Source organism: Xenopus tropicalis, chromosome 9 (assembly GCF_000004195.4).
Source record: "Xenopus tropicalis strain Nigerian chromosome 9, UCB_Xtro_10.0, whole genome shotgun sequence".
In the NCBI taxonomy this organism is placed as follows: domain Eukaryota; kingdom Metazoa; phylum Chordata; class Amphibia; order Anura; family Pipidae; genus Xenopus; species Xenopus tropicalis.
Window position 1 is genome coordinate 72199497 of NC_030685.2, and position 26896 is coordinate 72226392.

Sequence of the window (26896 nt, forward strand, 5' to 3'; positions counted from 1 at the left end):
GCTGGACTACAGCCTTAAGCATATTGTCAAATGTAATTTGGGATAACAGGAGTTAACATAACATATAATGAAGGTTGAGGCATGCTGGGAGCTGTAGTCAAGCAACGTCAAGGTTGTATTCTTAAAGCAATATTGCACAATGAAACTTTTCCCCACCCCTGCAGGGCCAGCAGCAGCATTGAAATGCAAACTAATCCTCCAATGAGAATCCCAGCTGATCTGTGTAAATCTGGCTCCATATTCTCTGTTCCAGCAATTGGAGTTGGGAACATTAAGCACAGTTTCCCAGCACTGAACAAGTCTGTCCTTTATCCCCATGTCTGATTCCTGTGTCACATTATGAAGGGAAAATGACACAATAATCTCTGTATGAATGATAATGGTAAGATGCCTGACATAGTACTAGGAATCGGCATTCTCATTGGCTAAATGTCCTGCATCTGTAATTATGTTTTCTATAGACAACTAGGGGGCGCAGTGGGACAGCTTTATGGTTGGGTTTAATGTCCCTTTTTTAAGCAATGGTACAGGCCTGGATTTGTGGGCATGCCACCAACCCTGCAAGGGTATATATTCCCATTAAGAATTCATCCTTGTGCATGTTGAACTACAGCTCCCATCATGTTTTTAATCCTTGATATACATAATCCAGAGAGGTTTGTACTCTATAGCATTAACCTTAACAGACCTACAAGATTGTCGCACATACAGCTCACCTACATTTTTTGCCTCTATAACAGGTCAGGTACTGACAGAAATAACTGAGTGCCAGACTGAACTACAGGCCAATATTCTGGGAAAGTGAATGTTTCAGGGAGCTCCCCTCACTTTCAGGTAATCTATTGTTGTGCTAATAGCAGTATTCTTTCCAAGGAACTCTATCTCTCTGTTCTGCTTCTCTCAAGGTCTTGGTTCGGTTACTGTGTTCTGCTTAGTCATTAAATACAAATTATGATAAGGCAAGTACATTAAATATGGTTTTCCAAGAAATCCCTGAACCTAACGATCTGATACAGCCTGGGACCTTCACATATGGAGGGAACAAAACAGAGGTAGAAATTTACAGCTGAACAATAATTCGGTGGGGGGGAGTGTTAGAGAGGCAATAAGTGGAAACCTTATATCCTAGTACATGTATGAGACCTGTTATCAGAATGCTTGGGACCTGGGGTTTTCCAGATATGGGATCTTTCCAAAATTTGGATCTCCGAACCTTAAGTTTTACTACAACATAAATGCCACATTAATTAAATTTAATAGGATTGTTACAGTTTCAATAAGGATTAATTATATCTTAGTTGGGATTAAGTACAGGTTCTGTTTTATTATTACAGAGAAAAGGGAATCATTTAACCATTAAATAAACCCAATAGAGCTGTTCTGCCCCAATAAGGGGTAATTATATCTTAGTTGGGATCAAGTACAGGTACTGTTTTATTATTACAGAGAAAAGGGAATCATTTAACCATTAAATAAACCCAATAGAGCTGTTCTGCCCCAATAAGGGGTAATTATATCTTAGTTGGGATCAAGTACAGGTACTGTTTTATTATTACAGAGAAAAGGGAATCATTTAACCATTAAATAAACCCAATAGGGCTGTTCTGTCCCCAATAAGGGGTAATTATATCTTAGTTGGGATCAAGTACAGGTACTGTTTTATTATTACAGAGAAAAGGGAATCATTTAACCATTAAATAAACCCAATAGGGCTGTTTTGCCCCAAAAAGGGGTAATTATATCTTAGTTGGGATCAAGTACAGGTACTGTTTTATTATTACAGAGAAAAGGGAATCATTTAACCATTAAATAAACCCAATAGGGCTGTTTTGCCCCAAAAAGGGGTAATTATATCTTAGTTGGGATCAAGTACAGGTACTGTTTTATTATTACAGAGAAAAGGGAATCATTTAACCATTAAATAAACCCAACAGGACTGTTCTGCCCCCAATAAGGGGTAATTATATCTTAGTTGGGATCAAGTACAGGTACTGTTTTATTATTACAGAGAAAAGGGAATCATTTAACCATTAAATAAACCCAACAGGACTGTTCTGCCCCCAATAAGGGGTAATTATATCTTAGTTGGGATCAAGTACAGGTACTGTTTTATTATTACAGAGAAAAGGGAATCATTTAACCATGAAATAAACCCAATAGGGCTGTTCTGCCCCCAAAAAGGGGTAATTATATCTTAGTTGGGATCAAGTACAAGGTACTATATTGTTATTACAGAGAAAAGGGAATCATTTTTAAAGTATTATTTGCTTTACATCGAGTCTATGGGAGATGGCCTTCTTTTAAGTCTTTTCTGGATAAGGGATCCCATACCTGTAGGAAATTCCAATAATTCCACCAATTTTTTGTGGCTAGCACATTGGTCCATTACTAAATGAGATCCAATTATGTCTATATACTTGGGGAATCTCTGCTAACATTGTAAATCAACCTTCAGCACCAAAAGGGTTTATAGGTACCGCTCAGCCATCTTAATTTACACCACTTGGGGAATCCAAAGTGATGGCTGGGAAGCACGCCTGCAGGGGGATGTAAGATAAATACTTTTTGCTATAACTATTGGAGCTATAACTATTGGATAACTATTTTTGCTATAGACTATTGGAAGAAGAGGATGGGTATAATACTGTTTATCTGTCATCAAACTAAAGTACTAAACTCTGGCGTGAAAAGTGCAGTATTACAGGTATAGATAAGCTACAGCTCCCATAGGTAACCCCTGTATTGCTAAACACTACACATTGCTCTCCATGGAGCCAATTTAGTTTTCATCAGGGGAGGGGGGATTCCATTGATAGTGCTGCCAAGTAAAGGTACGTGATAAATGAACCTGCCAGTAACTTTCCCCGTTAGCATTTATCAGAACATACGCTGTTGGGTGTATTAGCAAGAAACTGTCTGTATTATTTGTGAGTCTGCCTGTAGGTCAATTACTGTATACTGTTAGAAGCTGGTGATTTAATCAAAGTGTTTTAAACATGGGGAGAGCACAAACCTTGCCCAATGCTCCCAGCTCTTTGTATATACACTACTTTTGTATCATTGTTGATGTTTACCATGTTTGTGGAAATCTAAGGCCCACTAGACATCTGAAGCACAACTGTACCATATAAAAGAGAAATATATATTCCCTAAAATGGACTCTTTTGCTCCCCCTAGCTATCTAGAGTAGGCATCCCAAGCATAATTATAAAGAGAAAACTCTCCAATGAGAATCATCCTTATCAGCTCTTTTAACAACTCTTTAGTCACTTGTAGGTATAAAACATTTACGGCACAATTTTTACTTGGCAATACTACTCTATAATTAAACCTCAGACAGTTGCCTAAAAAAAGAACTATGACAGTCAGGCTCTTCCACTTTTAGTCTGTATGATGGAACATGAAAGGATTTAATTGCTGAATGCTATTAAATTAAGAGAAAGGATGCAGAGAAGGAGTGACAGGTGACTAAAGGTGGCCATACACGGTAAGATTTGCTCCTTTAGAGAGGTCATCAAATGATCGGATCTTCTCTCAATATGCCCACCTAAAGGTGAGCAATATCGGGCTTATTTGATTGATTGGTCCTAGGGCCTAACAATCAAATTACAACGGCAAGCATAGGCACCATTGAACCGAGAACCGCATCAACGAGCCGATGTGGTCCAAGATCCAATGTAAAATTAAACCTGAGAAGTAGCTGTTACTAAGTTGCTTTGTGTGCCTTTGCCCTAAAGAGTTGACCATACTCAGAACCTTCACTCGTACACCCCAGACAATGAATGGCTTGGATGATATGGTGACAAAGGAGTTATTTGCAATGAGGACATTTTGAAATGTGTTACTATAGTGCAGGGATCCCCAACCTTTGTTACTTGTGAGCCACACTCAAATGTAAAAAGACTTGGGGAGCAACACAAGCACCATAAAAGTTCATGGAGGAGGCAAATAAGGGCTAAGATTGGCTATTAGGGGCCTCTATGCACCCTATCAGCTTACAGGGGCTTTATTTGGTAGTAAATCTTGTTTTTATTCAACTAAAACTTGCCCCCAAGTCAGGAATTCAAAATAACTCCTTGGTTTGGGGGCACTGAGAGCAACATCCAAGGGGTTGGTGAGCAACATGTTGCCCCTGAGCCACTGGTTGGGTATCACTGCTATAGTGTATGAGTTGGTTTCTAGTGATGTGCCCCATGGGTTCAGGTCACAAAGTGGGGTTGTTGGTGCAAGTTCGGGCAGGAAGTGGTTCTGGTATTGTCAGACCTGCCACCCTGAGCCCCTATACATTGGTGACATCAATGTCAGGCTCCTCCCCACTCTGTGGTGTCACCAGCTGGTAGGGGCCAAGGTTTCTGCTAAGTGTCCAACATTTCTCCAACCCTCCTGAATATGCCCAAGCATTAGACTGTAAGTTCAGACAAAAAAGGGGTTTACCGTCCCTGAACAATTATTTATGTAAATCTTTGCAGTTTGAAGGATGGCGTTGGACACCCTGTTTGTCTGGTCTTCTTTATCAAGTGCTAGGAACATTCTGTACAACCCTATTCATGAATGGAAAATAAAAATGATTGTCAAGACCCATGTAGTGACAAAGGTTTGGTCCAGTGATTTTACTGATTGATTTACTGTATCAATGAAAATATTTCTCAGTCTCAATAAAGTAAACTGGGAACTGGGATGAACCCAACTAGAAGGAGAATTATATGAGGCTCAAAGGAGAAGAAAAGGCTAAATCACTGGGGGTGTCAAATGTTAGGATACACTCCCCCCCCCCCCCCCCCCCCCTCCCGTGAATGCAACTTTCCTTCTCCTTCAAGATATAACACAAGAAATGCAAGTGATTAACATGTGACAAATGTGACTGCAGAAAATCTAAGGGAAACCACTCACCAGCGGGAAGGTTACCTTGACAACTAGATTTAATTTCTTTGTATCTGCAACAATGAAGGCAGTCTGTCTATTCTCGTTAATCAAAAGCTCTTGTCTTCTGCCATATTTATATTTATTCATGACAATGGTCAGGTATGCGCCGCCCATTATTCTTCTGTACCCCATTTGTAAATTAGATACACATATGATATAACATGTGGGTAAGTGGATTTTTAAGGGATATGTATACACTGCACAGAAAATGTAGGCAAGATTGTGCTAAATAAAGAAAAGCAAATGAATTGGCCAAAATAATCAAAATACTATTAAAATAAAGCACACTCAAACACCAGATACAACACAAACAAGTCATGTAATAGGGGCAAAGAGGTGTTCTATTGTCCATGGAGCAGTCAACTGGCCCTTTATTACACCTCCAAGTCCAAGCACTTGGCATGGACCTCAATAGGAAATCATTTTGTAGCTACCGTATATACTCGAGTAGGGGCCGATCCGAATATAAGCCGAGGTACCTAATTTTACCTAAGAAAACTGGAAAAACTTATTGACTCGAGTATAAGCCGAGGGAAATGCAGCCGCTACTGCAAGTTGAAGTGATATCACCCCCCTCCCAGCAGCCAATTTGCAGAACAATGTGAAAGCATCAAGATAGCAGCTCCCAGTAGGTATCAGAATAGCACTCAATAGTAAGAAATCCAAGTCCAGCTTGGGACTCCTCCAGTTACATGGGAGTAGGAGAAACAATAGGTTAGCTGAAAGCAGTTCTAATGTGTAGCACCGGCTCCTTCTGAAAGCTCAGACTCAGGCACACTTTACTGCTGCGCTGCAAGTTGGAATGATATCCCCCCCTCCCAGCAGCCAATCAGCAGAACAATGGGAAGGGAGCAAGATAGCAGCTCCCAGTAGGTATCAGAATAGCACTCAATAGTAAGAAATCCAAGTCCGGCTTGGGACTCCTCCAGTTACATGGGAGTAGAAGAAACAATAGGTTAGCTGAAAGCAGTTCTAATGTGTAGCGCTGAATCTGAAAGCTCAGACTCAGGCACAATGCACTGAGATGGCGCCTACTCACCAATATTACAACCAAAAAAATACATTTGTTGGTTCAAGAACACAATTTTATTTGCTATGTAAACAGTGTAATTTAGAACTAAATGTATACCATAAAAATCATGAGTCCCAATGGGCTTGTGCACATTGCATTTACAACTTTTTACACAAAGGGGAAGTAGGGAGCAAAGGTCATAGAGCATAGACACAGAGTTAAGCTTGGGGAATTATAATTTTAATATAGGTGGAATGTTATACCTTTGTTATGTGAGGCCACACAAGAGAAAAGAGAAGCATTACTGGGTATTACAAGGAGAAGCAGGGCTCCCAGGAGGGAACAGAGTGCCCCATGTACGTAAGTTTACCATCTGAGAAATTCTTCAAGAGCTGTTAAGGAAGTCAGAAACATTTTCAAATATTTTATATCTTCTTGCTGCTGTTTCAGAACTACAGCTTCCATCAGCTTGTGGGAAACACATTGGTAGTTTTGGCACAGACAGCTGGGATAGCACCAGCAAACAGGTCACTGAATAGTCACTGAATAGTATATACCCCGTGAAGCGCCGTGTCCCAGCGTCCGTTGCCGCCGCCGATCCCGCCGCCGCTGATGGCACCAGCGATCGCATCAGTGCCCCTACTGTGCGCGTTCCGTGTTCCAATGCTGGCGATGAACACATGATGATGGTACAACGATGTTGCGCATGCGCGCGCGCGCAATGTTCGTGTTTCAACAGCGGCCATTTACCGTATATATGCGAGTATAAGCGCGAGTATAAGCCGAGGTTTACTTTTTCAGCACATTTTTAGTGCTGAAAAACTCGGCTTATACTCGAGTATATACGGTATTTAACTATAGGGGGGAAATGTCCAAGCCAAAGCAACATCAGGGTTGTATTCTTATTGTATTGTAAAGCAATATTGCACAATAAAACTTTTCCAAAGCTTTCCCTAAAATCTCCAGTGCCCGCGGCTGCATTAAAATGCAAGAAATCCTCCAATGAGAATCCCAGCTGATCTGTGTAAATCTGGAAACATGTTCTCTGTTCCAGCAATTGGAGTTGGGAGCATTAAGCACAGTTTCCCAGCACTGAACAAGTCTGTCCTTTATCCCCATGTCTGATTCCTGTGTCATATAATGAAGGGACAAATGACATAATAATCTCTATATGTAAGATAACAGCAAGATGCCTGACACAGTGCTGGGAATCAGCATTCTCATTGGTCAATTATTTAGCATTTTTGATGACGTTTTTGATCAGTAGAATTCTCATTGGTGAATTTTCTTGCATCTATAATTGTGTTTTTTGGCAACTGGTAGGACAACCCCTTTAAGGTTATCAGAACCAGTTAATGTTTCCAGTTCTCCTCCTGTTTTGACCATACAACAGAGCGCTAATGTCTATGTTATCCCTTTTAATCTAAATGATACAGATAATCATCCGAGCAAGACTTTCAGTGAACGCTCATCAGCCCTGACACCACAACATTTCTTATTGAGCTTTGGCTATAAGAGGATTTTATGCTCTACCCACCACCTAATCAATAAAGCTTCACACCATTCAGTGATCCACATACAGAATCCACTAACAGCAAATATGGCAGTTTTAAAGGAACGCTACTTTTGTATTACTTCTGGAAAGTGCCTGTAATCCTAAATAAATAGAAGAAATGACTTCTGTGAAGAACAAGGCAAAACCTACTGGAACAATCCACAAAGGCTTATCATACGATCTCAAGGTCCGCTGCCTTCAAGCACATCCTGAAAAATAAGTAACAATGATGGGCTGGGGGCTATATCTAAATACACAAAAGGATGGGGGGGTTTGCGGGAACACTCCAAGGCTAAGTAAAATATACAGGTATGCTGGAAGTGTGACTGATCTGGCCAAATAAGCTACAAGCATACAATAGAGAGGGGGATAGACCCAGGGTCGGACTGGGCTGTGAAGGGCCCACCGGGGCTCCCGTCCCAGGGGCCCTGCAGGTGCACTCAGCCTGGCGTGTCCTGAAATCCCCCCTCTGTAGGGGCCCCCTTAACCCCCCTCACAGGACCCCCACCCGACGTCCTCCCCCGAGCGCATAAATTTGACGCATCAGGGGAGGAGCGTTCGGGAGGGGGAGCACTGGCAAGGGTCGGGTCTGGGCTGCCGGCGGCCCAGTCCAATCCTGGATAGACCAATGCACATTCCCTAGTCCCCTGTTTTATAAGTAATTTAGGGTTAAGAGTTAAACCCCATATGGTCCTTACTTCCTGTCATATTTTCCATAGGCTGGCACTTCCCTACATGGTAGCATTTCTTTCTATAAGTGTCTCCTAACCAGGGCATTGGCTCCTGTCACAGGGCTTAGTCCTGCCCCACCATTAGAGAGATTGCTAAGACCCACAGCATTGGTTTCACAGGCTTAACCCTCCACTGCTTGTGGCTTGTAAAGGAGAACACTGCCCATTGTCCAACATAACACCACACAACCATAAGACCATTAAAGGCACAGGTGAGGGGGTGATACAACCACATGGAAGTTTGGCCATTCGTCCTGCAGAGTAACTCTGCTAAGCTACATAAATACACAAAAAGGGGGTTGTGGAGGCTATATCTAAAGGAGGCATAAACCTCCAACAGCAGGATTGTACACATATTAAGGCATAATATGAAATGGGTACTGTAATCAACCAACCATAGAGATTTTTGAATAAGCCTCTGTATATTTCTTAAAAACTGAAATATTGGATGATTTAGCTTTACATTTCCATACAAGCTATTGGGATATTGAATGTGCAGAGCTGCTGCCTCATCTTCTGCAAATGTGTGTTCTATAAAGTAGGCCACTGTGTCCCTCAGGGCTTTCTGTTAAAAGAATCCCTTTTTATTCAATGGACGCTCGTAGTCTATAAATAAGTGTGAAAGCACGTTCACTCCTCTGTAAATATATTGTCAGAATGAAAGAAATCAAGATACATGGTTGTAGCTGCACCTCAGGAACATTGTGGGAACAGCTATGGGATTCATTGTCCCATTCAGAACCCAAATTAAGTGAACTATTTATTGATTACTTTCCTTCTTCTCTGTAATAATAACATAGTATTGCTTAAATGATGGTAAATAAGCTGCATACAATGCTGTTTTTTTAATGTATGATGATCCAAATTACAGAAAGACCCCAGTTCCTATGCGTTCCGGATAATAGATCCTGTACCTGTAGTATAGCCAATAAAGTGTGCTTAAGTCCTTGTATATTATACATGAACTGATGCGGTAAAGATATCTCATTTGGAATAAAAAATGTCTACAATAAGTTATAGTTGGACTGCTGGGTAATAAAATAAAATTCATTGTACAAACTTCATTTGGCAATGGAGGAAGGGTAGATATTTGACCACTGTAGGTTGCCATCAGTATATAGTTAGAACCGGTTCTGCCACTGCAGTTCTTTTTTTATCCCCAGCCAAGGGTAAAGAAGAAACCAAGCAGGCAGGGGTGTAAATGCAGAGTGGGCAAAACCTGCCACTATAGGGCGGGGCATGAGGTATAACGTTCAATATATGTTTAAGAAACTCTATAAACACTATAAGTAGAGACGGAATCAGCAAGCTGTCAGGTCTATAAGCCTCGGCCTCGTCCTTGCCATAGGGGTTTAGCTCAGTAAAGACTGCCATATTAACATAGCACCATCTTCATCATCACGTAGCCTTCAACCCATATCCTGAACCATAATGTAATGTTAATAACCAGTGACACCTTGTACAGAATTCAGGCACACCTAAAATTCAAGAAGAACAGAGGAATGCTCTGGTCATAAATGCAACCAAACCCTAGTATCCAACCATAAATAATAATACACACAAAAGATACAGCTGTAATTCTTAGTAGACACAATCCCACCAGATCTCTCTCACCAATCAAAATATCTGTTCCATTGCCTTTAAAAAAAGTGGAATGTGAGATTTCAGCAGTAGAACCCTCCGGAGCTGGTTTATTGCAGCTCACAGACCATTTAGTAACATCAGGGACTAAGAGCTGTTAATGCAATGAGAATTAAAAATAATAAGATTAGCTGTTAAATTGATTTTCTGTAAGAAGAGTGAGTATTATTCCTTGTTTAAAGTTAATGCCCATTACAAACATATGCATCCTTTTACTGGAATTATACCATTTCAATACCATGTGCCCGTTATGTATATGATACATTGCACTCTATACTAGGAAAGGAAAAGGCTTTGGTGAATGATTGTAAGCTCTTTTGGGCAGGGCCCCCTTCACCTCTTGTATCGGTTATTGATTGCTTTATATGTTACTCTGTATGCCCAATGTATGAACCCCACTTATTGTACAGCGCTGCGGAATATGTTGCCACTTTATAAATAAATGTTAATAATAACATAATAAATAATGAAGCACGAAGCTGGCCCCCTCATTAATATATTAGCAATACATTGTGTTTAAAAAGACTGGACATATTTTTGTCTTATTCTGACAAATGTTCGGATATCGATCATACGTTTAAATGCAACAATCTGAAACTAACATTCAGACTGAAATTGTAGGATAAAGTCCTAAAAATAAATGGGAGGATGTTCTGAACATGAAATAGTTGGCAGGCACCAATTGTATTAAAGTAATTCCTGGAAATACATTGTAGGTCCCCCAAGGATCTCATCAGATACACACATACACAGATTTTCTCATTATCTGACCAAATGTTCTAACCTGTCCAATCAACTAAACAACTGATCTTCATTATCAGAAAGATAATAAACCCACACATGGTCTGAAAATCGTACAAAACGTAGTTTCGTATGGCCAGCTTAAGTCTACCATAGCCAAGACAAGAGACTTCGGTGACTGTAAAAGCTGGAGATCTTTGGATGAAGGCTATTGATAAAGACCGCTCACCTTGCTTGTTCCTCGAGCCAATAAAATTGACATTTGCAGAAAAGTCTAATAGCAGACCAACATCAGATGGGTGCAACAGATGCAAAAATGCATACGGTTTGCGCAGTTCTAATAATGAAGCTATTGTCGCAGGGTCAGACTGTGGGGTGCAGGGCCCACTGGGGCTGCCACCCCAGGGGCCCCTCACCCCCAAGGTGCTCCCCCCGGCCGCGTCCCCTGCAGGGGCCCCTGGCGCGCCCCCCTAATCCCCCGCAGTTGCCCCCCCGCCGCTCCCCCCTAACCCCCCACAGGGGTCCCCACTGTGCCCCCATGACCCCCCGTAGGCCCCCTGCCCGACGTCCTCCCCCTAGAGTGTAAGTGAAACGCATCAGGGGAGGACACCAGCGGGCAGGGGGGCAGCAACAGGGTAGGGTCTGGGCTACTGGGGCCCACCAGGACCCACAGGGTATTTTCCCGGTGTCCCAGCAGCCCAGTCCGACCCTGTATTGTGATATTGCAGAACATTCATATAAACTGGATCAAGTTCTCTAAAGTGCAGGGTGCTTTATTCGGGTTTAAAATGTTGATATAAGAAAAGATATCAATATTAGCTAGTTTAGCATAGAAAATGGATTTTTTTTACTAATGAATTACATTTTTCTACCTGCCACTGACTGGCAAACTAAGCAAAAAATATAATATAATATAGCACAAAGTAAAGAAAGCAACTTGGAATGTATTTTGAAGATCACCAACGCCTTAAAAAATGCACCAAATCACTAATCAATGCTGTGTGTTTTTCTCTTAATCCTTTTCAAAATGGGCCAATTATTATTGCAGTGAGATGCATTTAGATGATATACAGCATAATCAGACACATTAAAGAATTCATCTTTTGGGTAAAACATAAAGGCAAAATCCTATTACCGGTATTTAAATTTAGTTGAAGACTTCCATTCCCCTATTTATCTTCTGCACACAGCCTTATCATCAGTCCAACTGTATGGGGCAGATTTATCAAAATGTGAGATTAAAGTTTTAAAAAAATACACCCACTTTCTATTCATTCCTATGGGATTTATAGAAGGGTATTTATCAAAGTTGAACGTTAAGGGCTCTGGCACACGGGGCCCGCGACAAATCTCCCTGTTCGCGGGCGACTAATCTCCCCGAGTTGCCGTCAGTTGCCATCCCACCGACGAACATGTAAGTCACCGGTGGGATGGCACACGCGGCGGCGCGATTTCGGCAAATCGCCGAAAATGCCTCGCGTGGCAACTTCGCCGATTTGCCGAAATCGGCTGTGCAGCGTGTGCCATCCCACCGGCGACTTACATGTTCGCCGGTGGGATGGTAGTTCGGGGAGATTAGTCGCCCGTGACAAGGAAGATTTGTTGCGGGCGACTAATCTCCCCGTGTGCCAGAGCCCTAAAGCCAGATTTATCAAAATTCAAATTTGTGTAATTTTTGTGTTTTTTTCTACCACAACTAAACTCACTTTCTAAAAAGCACAAATGTCTATTTACTTATTAAAAACCACAACAAAAAGAAACTCGAACACGAAAAAAAAAATGCAAAAAACCTTGAATTTTTCACCAAAAAAAAATGAAAAACTGAGAACCCTCTAAAACCATGAATTAAATAATAAAGATAAATAAAGAGTAAAGATAATAATAAAGATTGTTACAATTCGCCTAGGGCAATGCCATTGACTTTTACATGACCTTGACAGCTTTTAGATGGCATGTTTTTAGATTTGTGTTTTTGGTGGTATTTTTTTTTTAAAGCACAAAAAAAACCACGAATCACAGAACAAAAAAATGAACATTTATAAATAGGCCCCTTAGAGTTCACCATTTAATAGATAGGCTTCTAAAAATCCCATAGGAATGAAAAGAAAGTGGGAGAATTTTTCTGTGGTGAGCTCTAATCTCACATTTTGATATATCTGCCCCTATATGTCCCATTTATTATTCTTAATAAAACACCAGTATTAGCACAAGTCCAACAATATCATGATCTGGATAAAATCAAATGAATTCTCTAACCTCAGGCGACATTGTGGCTCTCCTCCTCTGCATAATAATAAGTATAATTTACATATGTCTTGTACAGCCCGGTTCTGCCTGCATTGTTATTATTGGAAGTTCTTTTTGCTTTTCTAGGGGACCTACAATAGGCATCAATGAGCTGGAATCTTAAAGGAACAGTAACACCAAAAAATGAAAGTGTATAAAAGTAACTAAAATATAATGTGCTGCTGCCCTGCACTGGTAAAAGTTGTGTGCTTACTTCAGAAAGTCTACTATAATTTATATAAATAAGCTGCTATGTAGCCACAGACACGGGCACAGGCACATAGCAGATAACAGATAAAACACTATTGTATTCTACAGAACTTATCTGTTATCTGCTATGTAACCTGAGCCTTTTCTCCTTTTTTCCAGCTTGAATGGCTGCCCCCGTGGCTACACAGCAGCTTATTATATAAATTATAGTAGTGTTACTGTAGCAAACACACCAGTTTTACCAGTGCATTGCAACAGTACGTTATATTTTTATTACTTTTAAAGCTCTTTCATTTTTTAGTGTTACTGTTCCTTTAATGTCCAAAGTGTTTTTTAGGCCTTAACATTGTCATCCAACTGAAAGGGTTAGACAAAATATCTGTGCAACATGAAGGTCTTGGGGTCTCACTGATCTTAAACCAAACTAGAGGTGTTATCCCGGAGCCATGAGATATATGCAGGCTATACAGATGCTATAAGCAAATAACAAATATATGATAAATGACAGTATATACTAGCAATAGGAAAGGAGCACAGCCATGCATTCTTGTCTATAACCTATGACCATGTATTCTTTACTTTTGTACCTAGTCCTAGCGCCTCAGTGGCAAAATGCAAACCAGGTATTTAAAAGAGGTCCAATGAGTGTCGGGTCTATTTTAGTGACCTTATCCCATGAGCATCCAGTGGGCAAAGTTCTACTCTTGTAGTCTACTGGTGCCCGGGTGAAGATCTACTCATACAAATGTTCCTTTAGTCATGCCAACAGATATATGCCCTGGGCATTAGGCAACACCTTCATTTCAGCCTTTTGGATATAATAACATATAAATGACTAGAAGGCATGGTGGGGAAAAAGGACGATTATTGACAGACAGTTTACATCAGGTTTTTCTACAGAAGGGGGACTCTCAACCAAATGTAAGACTTTTATAAAAGCATGGGAAAGTCCTGTAATAGCAGTTCTCAATATATATACTATGCTATGAGAACGATCCATCAGAATACCAGCAACATATTTAGACAATTGAAACTTATCTACTGAATAGTGCACACTGGAAGTCTAAAATCCGGTCACAGGCAAAGGTCTAATCAGCAGAATCAACTGGGCTCTTGTTCCAACAATGGTTGGCAATGGTTGCCACCAAATACATGGTACTTGGGTGTAACCGGTCAGTTAGTAGAAGAGAAGAATGTGCCAGCTGCTTAAATTGAGCAAGAATGAAATCCAGGGTGAATACCAGGGGCAGAGTGACTTCTGACATTGACCCTATTCCAACTGTCCCAGCTAGATATCTGTCATATCTGAAAATCCAATTTTGCAAGGATAACATTTGGTCTATATATGACTCTAATGTGATCTAACAATTGGTCCCGGGGTTAAATGTTTGAATCAACCCAACCTGCCCATTACCTGGATGGCAAATCAGGCAAAGATCCATTTGCTTGGAGACCTCACCCTGGAGAAATGCCCTTTCTGTCCTACACTAAGCCTATCTGTGCCATAGAATGTTGTACATTTACACCTATACAGATATCCTGTTGGCATCCAAAAATGTATATTTAGCTATAAAAAAACTACAAACCTAATTTATTTTAGTAGTGCAGGGTAATGGTTAAAAAAAACATGAAGAATTTAGCGCATATGTCATGTTCGGCCTTTAATAATCACAAAAATATTTTAAGTTGAAAACAAGAGCTCTGTAATGCGATTGCAGCGCGGGCTGGAACAGATTTCCTGACTGTAGAACACGGTGCACTTTCATTTCCACGTCAACAGATTGATTGTATTGCAAATGGCAGCTGCTGTCCCAAACTCCGCTGATTTTAATGATTACTTGGATTGTTCCCTAATGTGCGGCTCAGAGCTTTTAACACCAAATGAGGACTTGAAATTATCATAAAGCTTCTGCAAAAGGGCAGATTAGAGCGCGGAAATTCAGCTTCCGGATACCCAGTGATCTGTGGGTCACGGTTACATTTTTCATGTAGATTAGAAGACAGGAGCCATTATGCCAGGGGTCCCCAACCTTTGTTACTTGTGAGCCACAGTCAAATGTAAAAAGACTTGGAGAGCAGCACAAGCACCATAAAAGTTCATGGAGGAGCCAAATAAGGGCTGTGATTGGCTATTAGGCAGCCTCTATGCACACTATCAGCTTACAGGGGGCTTTATTTGGTAGGAAATCTTGTTTTTATTCAACCAAAACTTGTCCCCAAGTCAGGAATTCAAACTCCCTGGTTTGGGGGTGCTGAGAGCAACATCCAAGGGGTTGGGGAGCAACATGTTGCCCCGGGGCCACTGGTTGGGGATCACTGCATTATGCTAAGGCTTCCCTTCAATTACTAATACTTATAAAATTCAGGGTGACCAAAATACATCTAAAAAATTAAATGTGCTAATATTACTCATCCCTAACGTCATTGTCATTTTAAAGGGCGCCTATCAGTGGAAAATTGTTTACTCCACTGGAAGTGCAGGGTAATAGAGCCCACACTCTGGCTGGGGGAAACTGTACCATTTTGTGCAAATAATGCTCCTAATGTACACTATGCTACCAATAACAAGTGGGAGCTCCCAGTGTGGGCGGCCATATTGTGACACTAACATGCAAATGATACTTAGTGCTCTAGTTTTCTTATTATTTGCAAACATGTCATAAAGACCCAGCTCAGTGTAAAAATGAAACTGGTGTAAGGCAGGGCCCAGCCCTGAGTAAAAGGCCCTGGTGTGGCCTTATACTGTCATAATAGTGCTACACTGGGTAAAATAGATAGACTGCACAAAATAATATAGTTAGTTAGGAAAAAATGTATTTATAAAGGCTGGAGTAAGCGGATGTCTAACATATTAGCCAGAACACTACTTCCTGCTTTCGGCTCACTAACCTTATAGTTAGTCAGCGACTTTAGGGGGGGAACACATGGGACAATTGTATAGTTATGTCCCATATGGCCCCCCTCAAGTCACTCATTGGTTACTGACTGCTAACAGCTTAGAGAGCTGTAAAGGAAGAAGTAGTGTTCTGGCTATTATGTTAGACATCTGCCCACTTCAGCCCTTATAGATTACATTTTTGCCGACCTAACTATATAGAAAACATCTTTTATTTTGTGCAGTCTGTCTATTTTACCCAGTTTCATTTTTACACTGAACTGTTTCTTTAATATGCAGAATAATCCTCCAATGAGAATCTGTGCAAACCTGTTCTTTGTTCTTGCAATTGGAGTTGGAAGCATAAAAACAGTTCCCAGTATTAAATAAGTCTGTCCTTTATCCCCATGTCTGATTCCTGTATCATGTGTTGAAGCTAAAATAACACAATAGTCTCTGTATGCAAAATAATAGCTGCTAAAAAGATAGCTGCCAAAGTACTGTGAATCAGCATTCTCATTGGTCAGTTTTCTTGCATCTGTAATAAACATTTTGGTCAGTAGTATTCTCATTGAATTGTTTTCCATGAATTGTTTTCTATGTGTAATTATCAGTAGTGATGAGCGAATCTGTCCCGTTTCGCTTCGCCGAAAAATTTGCAAATCTTTCAAAAGATTCGCGAAACGGCGGAAAATTTGCAAAACGGCGAAAATGTTGCACGTCAAAAAAAACCTGTCGCCCAAGGCTATTCTTTTGTCGTCCGCTGCTATTCTTTCGTCGCGCGGCTATTTTTTTGTTGCGCAGCTATTCTTTTGTCGCCCATGGCTATTCTTTTGTTGCCCGTGGCTATTCTTTTGTCGCCCGAGGCTATTCTTTTGTCACCCGCGGCTATTCTTTTGTCGTGCGGCTATAATTTTGTCGCACAGCGAATTTTTCCACTGCAAATTTTTTCATCCGTTTCGCGAAACAATTCGCCAATGGCGAAACGCGGAAATTCGCTGCGAATCCATGCCTGCCGAAACATTTCGCCCATCACTAATTATCACTTGATCAGCTGGGATTTTCATTAGAGGCTTATTCTGCTGCATGATATAAAGCTTATTTCTGGAAAAGCATTTGCCACAACCATCATTTTAGGATCTATTGATGACTACTCAGCGGTGCCATGCTACAGACCGTATGGGAAACAGCTCAGCTGAGCCAAGCAGTGATGGGAACATCCCCTCCTATGTAGAAACACAAATATTAAGAGAATAAATATTCTCCTATTAAGTCATGTCTGTTTATACATGGGTAATAAATATGTGACAGAATATATCATCACTCCATCAAATCTCTCACAGGCAAACCCCTTGAAGGGACTAGAGAGGGATACCCCTGTTGCAATAACGGTTAATGGCTTTGTCTCCTTCATCCGTAGAATAACAAGTCATCTTGCTTTCAGGCTTATCAAACCAATGTCATTACAACCTTGAGGCTGCACAGAAATAGTAGAGGAAAGAGTGGGAGCTGCAGGAGGAGAGGTATTTGCATTATTCTGCCTAATTGCTCACAGACACACTTCACTCCTCTATATGATGATATTCTAATAGATATGGATAATGCTGAATGCAGCAAGCACGCCCAACTGCAGGGAGAATCACCGGCTTATCTGCAAAATATGGTTTTCGTTTAAGCTTAAGAACTTGCAATTACAATGGACAGTTGCGCTTTGTAACCCTATTATTTTTACACAGGGACAAGAAGTCCATTTCAGTATATACTAGAGCTGGAGTACAGACTATGCCATGCACTGCTGCCGGGCTCTATAAATAATAAAGGCTTGTGTCTTCCATAATATACAGGCAGCCATAGCCTTTTATAATTTATGGAGCCCCAAATCATCTAGCTCCTAGCTTATCATTTGTAACGGTCTTTTAAATACACATAAGACATTATAAAGAAGCTTATTTCAGTATATACTAGAGCTGGCAGACAGAATATGCCATAGTGATTCCAGGCTTTATATATTGTATGTCTATTGTGCTATACAGGAACATGATAGCAGTTCAAATAGGGCTTATGACAATAAAGAAACCCCTTTTAAATCAGGTTTGAAGCCTGAAAAGAAAATATTTGAAAAGAAAGAAAATGTAATTCTGAGAAATTTCTAGAATACATTTTAATTACAATCAGGGTCGGACTTGGGGGTGCAGGAAGCCTGGGGCGGTAGCCCCGGTGGGTCCTGAACCCCCCAGTCCGATGCCGATTGTAATTAAATTTACAAAGAGCCCCCCACTGCCAGCGTCCCCCGTTGCGCTCCGTCCCCTGACGCGCCCCCCTAACCCCCTGCAGGGGGCCCCTCCCAACGTCCTCCTTCGACACGTCAGGGGAGGACACCAGCGGCCGGAGGAGCAGTAACAGGCATCAGGTCTGGGCCGTGGGGTTTTTTTCGGTGTCCTGGCGGCCCATTCCGACCCTGATTACAATATATCTTAATGGACGTTTAAATCATTTTCAGTGGTTTTAAAGATATTTGTGAAAGCTATTTGCAAGCAGTATCGTTTGCTCTTCTTCTCAGTCCTGAGAATTGCAAGAGAAAGCCAAATGTTACTGGGAACATGCAGTGAATGTTTATTGAATGTTTCTTTTGTTCACTGCACTTCTCATTCAAACTTGTTGCTGCACTACATATTATCAAGGTTAAGGCATGCTGGGAGCTGTAGTCCAGCAACATTGAGGTTGTATTCTTAAAGCAATATTGCACAGTAAAACTTTTCCCCAGTTCTCCAGGGCCAGTGGCTGCATTACATTTCAAAATAATCCTCCAATGAGAATCCCAGCTGATCTGTGTAAATCTGGCTTCATGTTCTTTGTTCCATCAACAGGAGTTGGAAGTTACACTTTCCCAGAACTGAACAAGTCCTTTATTTCCATATCTGATCCCATTGATGAGATATTAATCACTGTATGTAATATAAAAGCAAGATGGCTGACATAGTGTTGGGATCAGCATTCCCCATTGGTGAATTGGTTGCATCTATAATTAGGTTTTTATCCAGTAGACTTCTCATTGGTGAATTGTTTTCTATATGTAATTAGGTTTATATCAAATTCTATTTAGAACTAGGGGGGGCATAAGGACAGCTTTAAAGTTGGATGTACCGCCTCTTTAAGAACCCAGCCCTGATGTGTTGGACTACAGTTCCCAGCATGCTTTATATATTGTTTCTAGAGTTAGATTGTCATCAACCAGTAGATCCTGAGTTGGTGACCAATAGACCACAAGGGAACGTTCAGTAATGGAGCAATTAAATAACCCTCCTGAGGCTCCACATGATTTGAGTCATTAAAAATATAACTACATTTATACCTGTGGACTAATCCTTTTATTCTGTTCTCTGCATAGCTTTTCCCTTTGTCTCTAAGACATTTTATCTTTAAAATAGTTGGGGAAAAGGTGTTCACAGTCGTGTTCATTATTATTATTCTTTAAACCCATTATGATTCATTAACTGATTTTTCTACAAAAAAAGACAACTGTGTCACTAATGCCTATATAGAAAAAGGGAGCCATAAAGTATTTCACACATTACGTTTAGAGACATTTATGATCATTAGCCTCGGAAAAAAATGCAAATCCTTCAAAAAAAATAATTAAAAGAGTATTAAGTCACAAATATTACATGACAGGCTTATAGACCAGTAAACAGAAACATAACAGAAACATAAGCATAAAAAACAGAATTATAGAAATATAAAAAATGTTAGTACAGGTATAGGACCCGTTATCCAGAATGCTCAGGACCAAGGGGTCTTTCCGTAATTTGGATCTCCATATCTTAAGTCTACTAAAAAATCAATTAAACATTAATTAAACCCAATAGGATTATTTTGCATCCAATAAGGATTATTTATATCTTAGTTGGGATCAAGTACAGGTACTGTTTTATTATTACAGAGAAAAGGGAATCATTTAACCATTAAATAAACCCAATAGGGCTGTTCTGCCCCCAATAAGGGGTAATTATATCTTAGTTGGGATCAAGTACAGGTACTGTTTTATTATTACAGAGAAAAGGGAATCATTTAACCATGAAATAAACCCAATAGGGCTGTTCTGCCCCCAATAAGGGGTAATTATATCTTAGTTGGGATCAAGTACAGGTACTGTTTTATTATTACAGAGAAAAGGGAATCATTTAACCATTAAATAAACCCAATAGGGCTGTTCTGCCCCCAATAAGGGGTAATTATATCTTAGTTGGGATCAAGTACAGGTACTGTTTTATTATTACAGAGAAAAGGGAATCATTTAACCATGAAATAAACCCAATAGGGCTGTTCTGCCCCCAATAAGGGGTAATTATATCTTAGTTGGGATCAAGTACAGGTACTGTTTTATTATTACAGAGAAAAGGGAATCATTTAACCATTAAATAAACCCAATAGGGCTGTTCTGCCCCCAATAAGGGGTAATTATATCTTAGTTGGGATCAAGTACAGGTACTGTTTTATTATTACAGAGAAAAGGGAATCATTTAACCATGAAATAAACCCAATAGGGCTGTTCTGCCCCCAATAAGGGGTAATTATATCTTAGTTGGGATCAAGTACAGGTACTGTTTTATTATTACAGAGAAAAGGGAACATTTAACCATTAAATAAACCCAATAGGGCTGTTCTGCCCCCAATAAGGGGTAATTATATTTTAGTTGGGATCAAGTACAGGTACTGTTTTATTATTACAGAGAAAAAGGAAATCCATTTTAAAAATCTGAATTATTTGATTAAAATGAAATCTATGGGAGACAGGCTTTCCGTAATTCGGATCTTTCTGGATAACGGGTTTCCAGATAATGGATCCCATACCTGTATAAAATTTGAATACAGACTATAGAAGTATGAATATAGCCTTAAGCTGACCATACAGATTGTCAAAGATCTTTTTCTTATCATAGGACCAAGCTTATCCTGAACCGAATGTTAAAAAGTACAATTTGTCCATCAACAATATGAACTTCATATATTCCAGTTTGGTGAGATTCTTTAATAGGTCACTTAACATAATATAAACTATCTGTTGGTTAAGTATTCATTCTGCAGGTATAGTTTGCCTTTAACGAAATGTGTATTTAGATTTATGAAAGCATAACCATACTATGACAGACAGAAGTGTGAATTCAGACAAATGGAAGTATGACGCTGTTGTAACACCTATAAAAAATGTTGCACCTTAACAATCAGACTGAAACATTTCAATTCCTGCACATAAATGTGAATTTTATACTCATATCATCATTATCATTTGTTTATATAGCATCAAAAATCCAGATAATAAGCGTCAATACACACAGTGCAATCTATGTGCTCAAAGAGGGCCCCTTCCACTGAAACCTATCAAGTATATAATGTATAATGCACTTCCCTGATTTTATATTTTCCCAGATTATACACCATTAGTTTTGGTCCCCTGAAAAACATATTATAATAAAGTTATCCGACCAGCAGCATGTTCTATAGTCTGGAACTGTTTTCAAGGACATTTTGCCTCCAAGGACAAATCTGTGCCCTGTTCTAAAAGCAGCTCTGATTGCAACCCCCCAAACCTACAGCTTTCTGGTTATTAAGGTTCATGCTCCCCTCTATGGTCAGGGCCCCCTAAGCACCAATATAACAGATATATGGAAACACTGTTGTACGAATACTCCTGCTATAGTGTCAGTTTGCAAAAAAGCAATTAGCATTTCACCCTAACTGACCCCTAAAGCTGGGCCTCTCCATTCCCCGCTGAATTTCCCCCCATAGGGGAAGCCCCACAGTATAAATCCTACTCCCTAAACATAACAAACATGTATTTCTGTAACAGATCAGGATCAAGCAATATAAAGATATCACTACTAAACACTGTGTTTATACCAAATATAGTAATAGATATTCCTTAATGACTCTTTAATACAAGAAACTTAAATGAAAGACGTGGTGGGTGCTAGGTATCAGCCTAATTGAATCACAGATGAATGTTATCAAAACATCCTGGCTGCCTCGGGAGATAGGATAATGTGTTACTTTATGGAGGCAAAATTTAAAAGCAATGTTCTTTTCCATATGAATTATACTTATAAATATGTAATTGCAGGGATCTGTCATTAATGGCTCTGGCACCATAAAGCAAAGAGATGTGAACAACATAGAGGAGGTGGGGGCTTCCACTACTGTACTAATATAGTGTCAGTACAATTAAATCTCATAATGCTCATATACAGGTATGGGACTTATTACCCAGAATGCTCAAGACCTGAGGGTTTCCAGATAAGGGGTATTTCTGTCATTTGGATCACCGTACTTTAAGTCTACTAAAAACATTAAATAAACCCGACAGGACATTATTTTCCCCTGCTGTAGGTAAAATGTAAATTCCCATGATTTAACCCCTGCTGTACATGCAGTATAAATCTCATGATGCTTCTCCTGCTGTACTGTAATATCATTTTTATTATTTCCCCTGCTGTATAGTATAAATCACCTGATTTCTCTCTTGATGTACATAACCATAAATTCCCCTATTTTTCCCTGCTGTACCTATAGTATAAACCCCCTGATTTTACCCCTGCTGTGCCTACAATATACATCTCATGATGATCCCTTTGCTGTACATACAATATAATTCCCATTATTTTCCCACTTCTTTACATACAGCATAAATCCCCTGATTTTCCATCTGTTCTATAAGCAATATAAACCCCCCTAATTTTCCACTCATACACAATGAATATTCAGTGTAGGGGTGCTGCCACCATTACAATGACATTTTTAGTGCAGAGGAATAATGACATTTGCTCTGTGCTCAGCAGTGTAAAATGGGACCCCTTTATCTAAAAAACATCAGTTTTGAAGATTCAGATGACACAAAGTCTGGTGGATATTCTGCATGTCCCTGTTATGGGTGCCTAGACTATAGCCTTATCGCTATTGTACAACTACAGCTCCCACAATCCTGCTCCAGCCCTGCACCCACTCCTGCCTGCCATCATTCTTATAAAGATCAGAAGACTCGGTAGCATTTCGTGCAGGGGTGGTGTGAGGGGGAGGTCTGTGCAATAGGAATCATTTCTGCATCAGGTCATGAAAAGGAAGCCGTATGACAGTAATGGAGATGCATAATGAAGCGTATGCAGGGCTCATGGAGAATGGGGGTTGAGCTGCCTCTGAGCAGCAACAGGGCCATTCTATACATCTCAGCCCAAAGCATATTACTACCAGTTAATCATATACAATAAGCTATGCCCTGTGCCCTGTTACTAGTGAGCCCATGTGCTGAGTCTGACCCTCACCAGCCGCAGAGCAGGGGCAGATATTGCACCCCCTAACTGTATCCCTACATATAGAGAAGGTGCATTTGGTCTGTTTGCCCCCTTTAGTTTTGCACTGAATACAAGTCTGGCCGGCACAATTAGGCCCACACAGAGGCTCTTTCAACCTTCTGCTGTCAAATGACAATGTCTGCAATCTATGGGATCAAAGGATCTCGCTGTCATTGAGCTGTTCTGCTTTCTGTACATGACAGACATCTCTGCCCTCCTCCTGTTCCCTGCACAGACCCCATTAATGAGCCGGCTGGGATCTGAGCCATGCGTTATGTGTAGCGTGTGTTTTGGCACTGATAAGCCATGCACCGCACTCCTGTGCCAAGCTACCAAACATCTGCATTTTATCCCTGGCACTGGCACCTCCTATGCACCTAGGGCTAATGCCATCCTAAACCACTGGGAACTGGCAACCTCCTAACGTTGGTACCCAACTACCCACCCAAACCTAGCACCCCTTGCACTATTGTAACACCACAACCTGGAACTATTACCCTGAGTGCTGACACCCTCCTAACCCCTAGTGCTGGCACCATACTAACCCCTAGTGCTGGCACCATAATAACCCCTACTGCTGGCACCATACTAAACCCTAGTGCTGGCATTATACTAACCCCTAGTGCTGGCATAATACTAACCCCTAGTGCTGGCACCATACTAACCCCTAGTGCTGGCATTATACTAACCCCTAGTGCTGGCACCATACTAACCCTTAGTGCTGGCACCATACTAACCCCTAGTGCTGACACCATACTAACCCCTAGAGCTGGCATTATACTAACCCCTAGTGCTGGCACCATACTAACCCCTAGTGCTGGCACCATACTAATGTGCAACACTGACAGCCTCCACCACCTTGCACAATTACCCTTCCTATCTCTAGAACCAAAAGAATCTTAGTAATGTCATAACCATTAGTGCCATTCTAAGCTCTAGCACAGTGAATCCCCTTACCCTACTTACATGGCACTGGCACCATGCTAACACCTAGTTCTAGCAACATAGGCACTACCACCCTCCTATACTCTTGTACATTCCTAAACCTAGCAATTCCTTGCATCACGTCTTCCAAACCCACTAATGCCATGTCAGAACAAACACTGGCACAAGCGCCATGCAGGTATCACTGAAAGCAACCTGACCAATATTCCACAATAAGCCTTTAGCAGAGGCATCATAGCATGTAGCACTCAAACTAATAATCAGCCACCTTCTAGCCCTGGCACATCTCTATATATATATTTCTATTACCACTTCCACCATTCTAACCTCTGGGTTTGCACTGGCATCATCCTGGCACTGTGATTTAAGATTCAACCCTGGCACAGGGCTATTATCATGCTCCCATACAACCTTCCCTGGCACAGGGCTATTATCATGCTCCCATACAACCTTCCCTGGCACAGGGCTATTATCATGCTCCCATACAACCTTCCCTGGCACAGGGCTATTATCATGTTCCCATACAACCTTCCCTGGCACAGGGCTATTATCATGTTCCCATACAACCTTCCCTGGCACAGGGCTATTATCATGTTCCCATACAACCTTCCCTGGCACAGGGCTATTATCATGCTCCCATACAACCTTCCCTGGCACAGGGCTATTATCATGCTCCCATACAACCTTCCCTGGCACAGGGCTATTATCATGTTCCCATACAACCTTCCCTGGCACAGGGCTATTATCATGCTCCCATACAACCTTCCCTGGCACAGGGCTATTATCATGCTCCCATACAACCTTCCCTGGCACAGGGCTATTATCATGTTCCCATACAACCTTCCCTGGCACAGGGCTATTATCATGTTCCCATACAACCTTCCCTGGCACAGGGCTATTATCATGTTCCCATACAACCTTCTCTGGCACAGGGCTATTATCATGTTCCCATACAACCTTCCCTGGCACAGGGCTGTTATCATGTTCCCATACAACCTTCCCTGGCACAGGGCTATTGTCATGCTCCCATACAACCTTCCCTTTCACAGGGCTATTATCATGCTCTCATACAACCTTCCCTGGCACAGGGCTATTATCATGTTCCCATACAACCTTCCCTGGCACAGGGCTATTATCATGCTCCCATACAACCTTCCCTGGCACAGGGCTGTTATCATGTTCCCATACAACCTTCCCTGGCACAGGGCTGTTATCATGTTCCCATACAACCTTCCCTGGCACAGGGCTATTATCATGTTCCCATACAACCTTCCCTGGCACAGGGCTATTATCATGTTCCCATACAACCTTCCCTGGCACAGGGCTATTATCATGTTTCCATACAACCTTCCCTGGCACAGGGCTATTATCATGTTCCCATACAACCTTCCCTGGCACAGGGCTATTATCATGCTCCCATACAACCTTCCCTGGCACAGGGCTATTATCATGCTCCCATACAACCTTCCCTGGCACAGCGCTATTCCTATATAACATTACTCCCATCCTGACATGGTGCAATGGCACAGTCACATCCTGTCACTCTAGCGCCATCCTTGTTGCCTCTGCATTGGGTACAATCCGAATACCTAGGGCAAGTACCAGCCACCCTAACATAGCCTTATTAGCCAGCATTGGATGCGGTCTGACATTGTATCCCTAGAACATGCAGCCAAGCCCGACCAGCTCGCCCGATGTGATCATGTTACCGTACCGTGGGCAGCAGGGGTTCCATTTGTGCTCCTTGGTCTTTGATCTCCATGTTGCAGAAGGGCTCAGGCTTTTTCCGATTCTGCAATGACTGTGGCTTCTCTGCAGCGTCTCCTTCCCTCTCCCCGCTGCTCCGCTCTGCTTAGTATTCCGGTCAGGTAGCGCTGGAGTAGGAGGAAATTACACCCTGCGAGCCTCAGCCTCCCAGTCACATGGTACTGCCGCCTCTGGGGGCTCCGGGGTCTGGCAATGAGGTACGAGCGGTACTGGTTCTACTGCAGTCCGAACCCAGTTCCCTGACTGAGTGCAGCGTCTTCTCTGTGTCACTCCCACATAGGGTTCTGCACTGGCTGGGATTGGGGTGGTGAATGAGGGGCAGAGAGAGCAACTCAGCAGGGATTATACCTTCTGGGAAGGGACTGTGGGATAGCAGGTATAGTAGGGAGAGATGATGCCTATAGTAGCAGTGGAGGGATAATAGCCTCTGGGAAGGGACTGGGACTGTGGGATTGCAGGTATAGTAGGGAGAGATGATGCCTATAGTAGCAATGGGGGGGATAATAGCCTCTGGGAAGGGACTGGGGCTGTGGGATAGCAGGTATAGTAGGGAGAGATGGTGCCTATAGTAGCAGTGGAGGGATAATAGCCTCTGGGAAGGGACTGGGACTGTGGGATTGCAGGTATAGTAGGGAGAGATGATGCCTATAGTAGCAATGGGGGGGATAATAGCCTCTGGGAAGGGACTGGGGCTGTGGGATAGCAGGTATAGTAGGGAGAGATGGTGCCTATAGTAGCAATGGGGGGGATAATAGCCTCTGGGAAGGGACTGGGACTGTGGGATAGCAGGTATAGTAGGGAGAGATGGTGCCTATAGTAGCAATGGGGGGGATAATAGCCTCTGGGAAGGGACTGGGGCTGTGGGAT

The 26896-nt window shown here is 41.6% G+C and overlaps 1 protein-coding gene across 3 annotated transcripts in view; it reads right to left on the bottom strand.

The window, feature by feature from the left end:
• Positions 1–26378, bottom strand: part of slc4a10 (solute carrier family 4, sodium bicarbonate transporter, member 10) — a 113003-nt gene extending 86625 nt beyond the window's left edge. The window contains exon 1 of one of the 3 annotated variants that reach the window (XM_031893501.1): positions 25977–26378. In XM_031893501.1, coding sequence (XP_031749361.1) covers positions 25977–26024 — 48 coding nt within the window. In that variant the 5' untranslated portion in view covers positions 26025–26378. The remainder of the gene's footprint in view (positions 1–25976) is intronic. The other 2 variants (XM_031893498.1, XM_002933275.4) reach the window with 2 other exon arrangements.
• Positions 26379–26896: the final 518 nt, after the last annotated feature.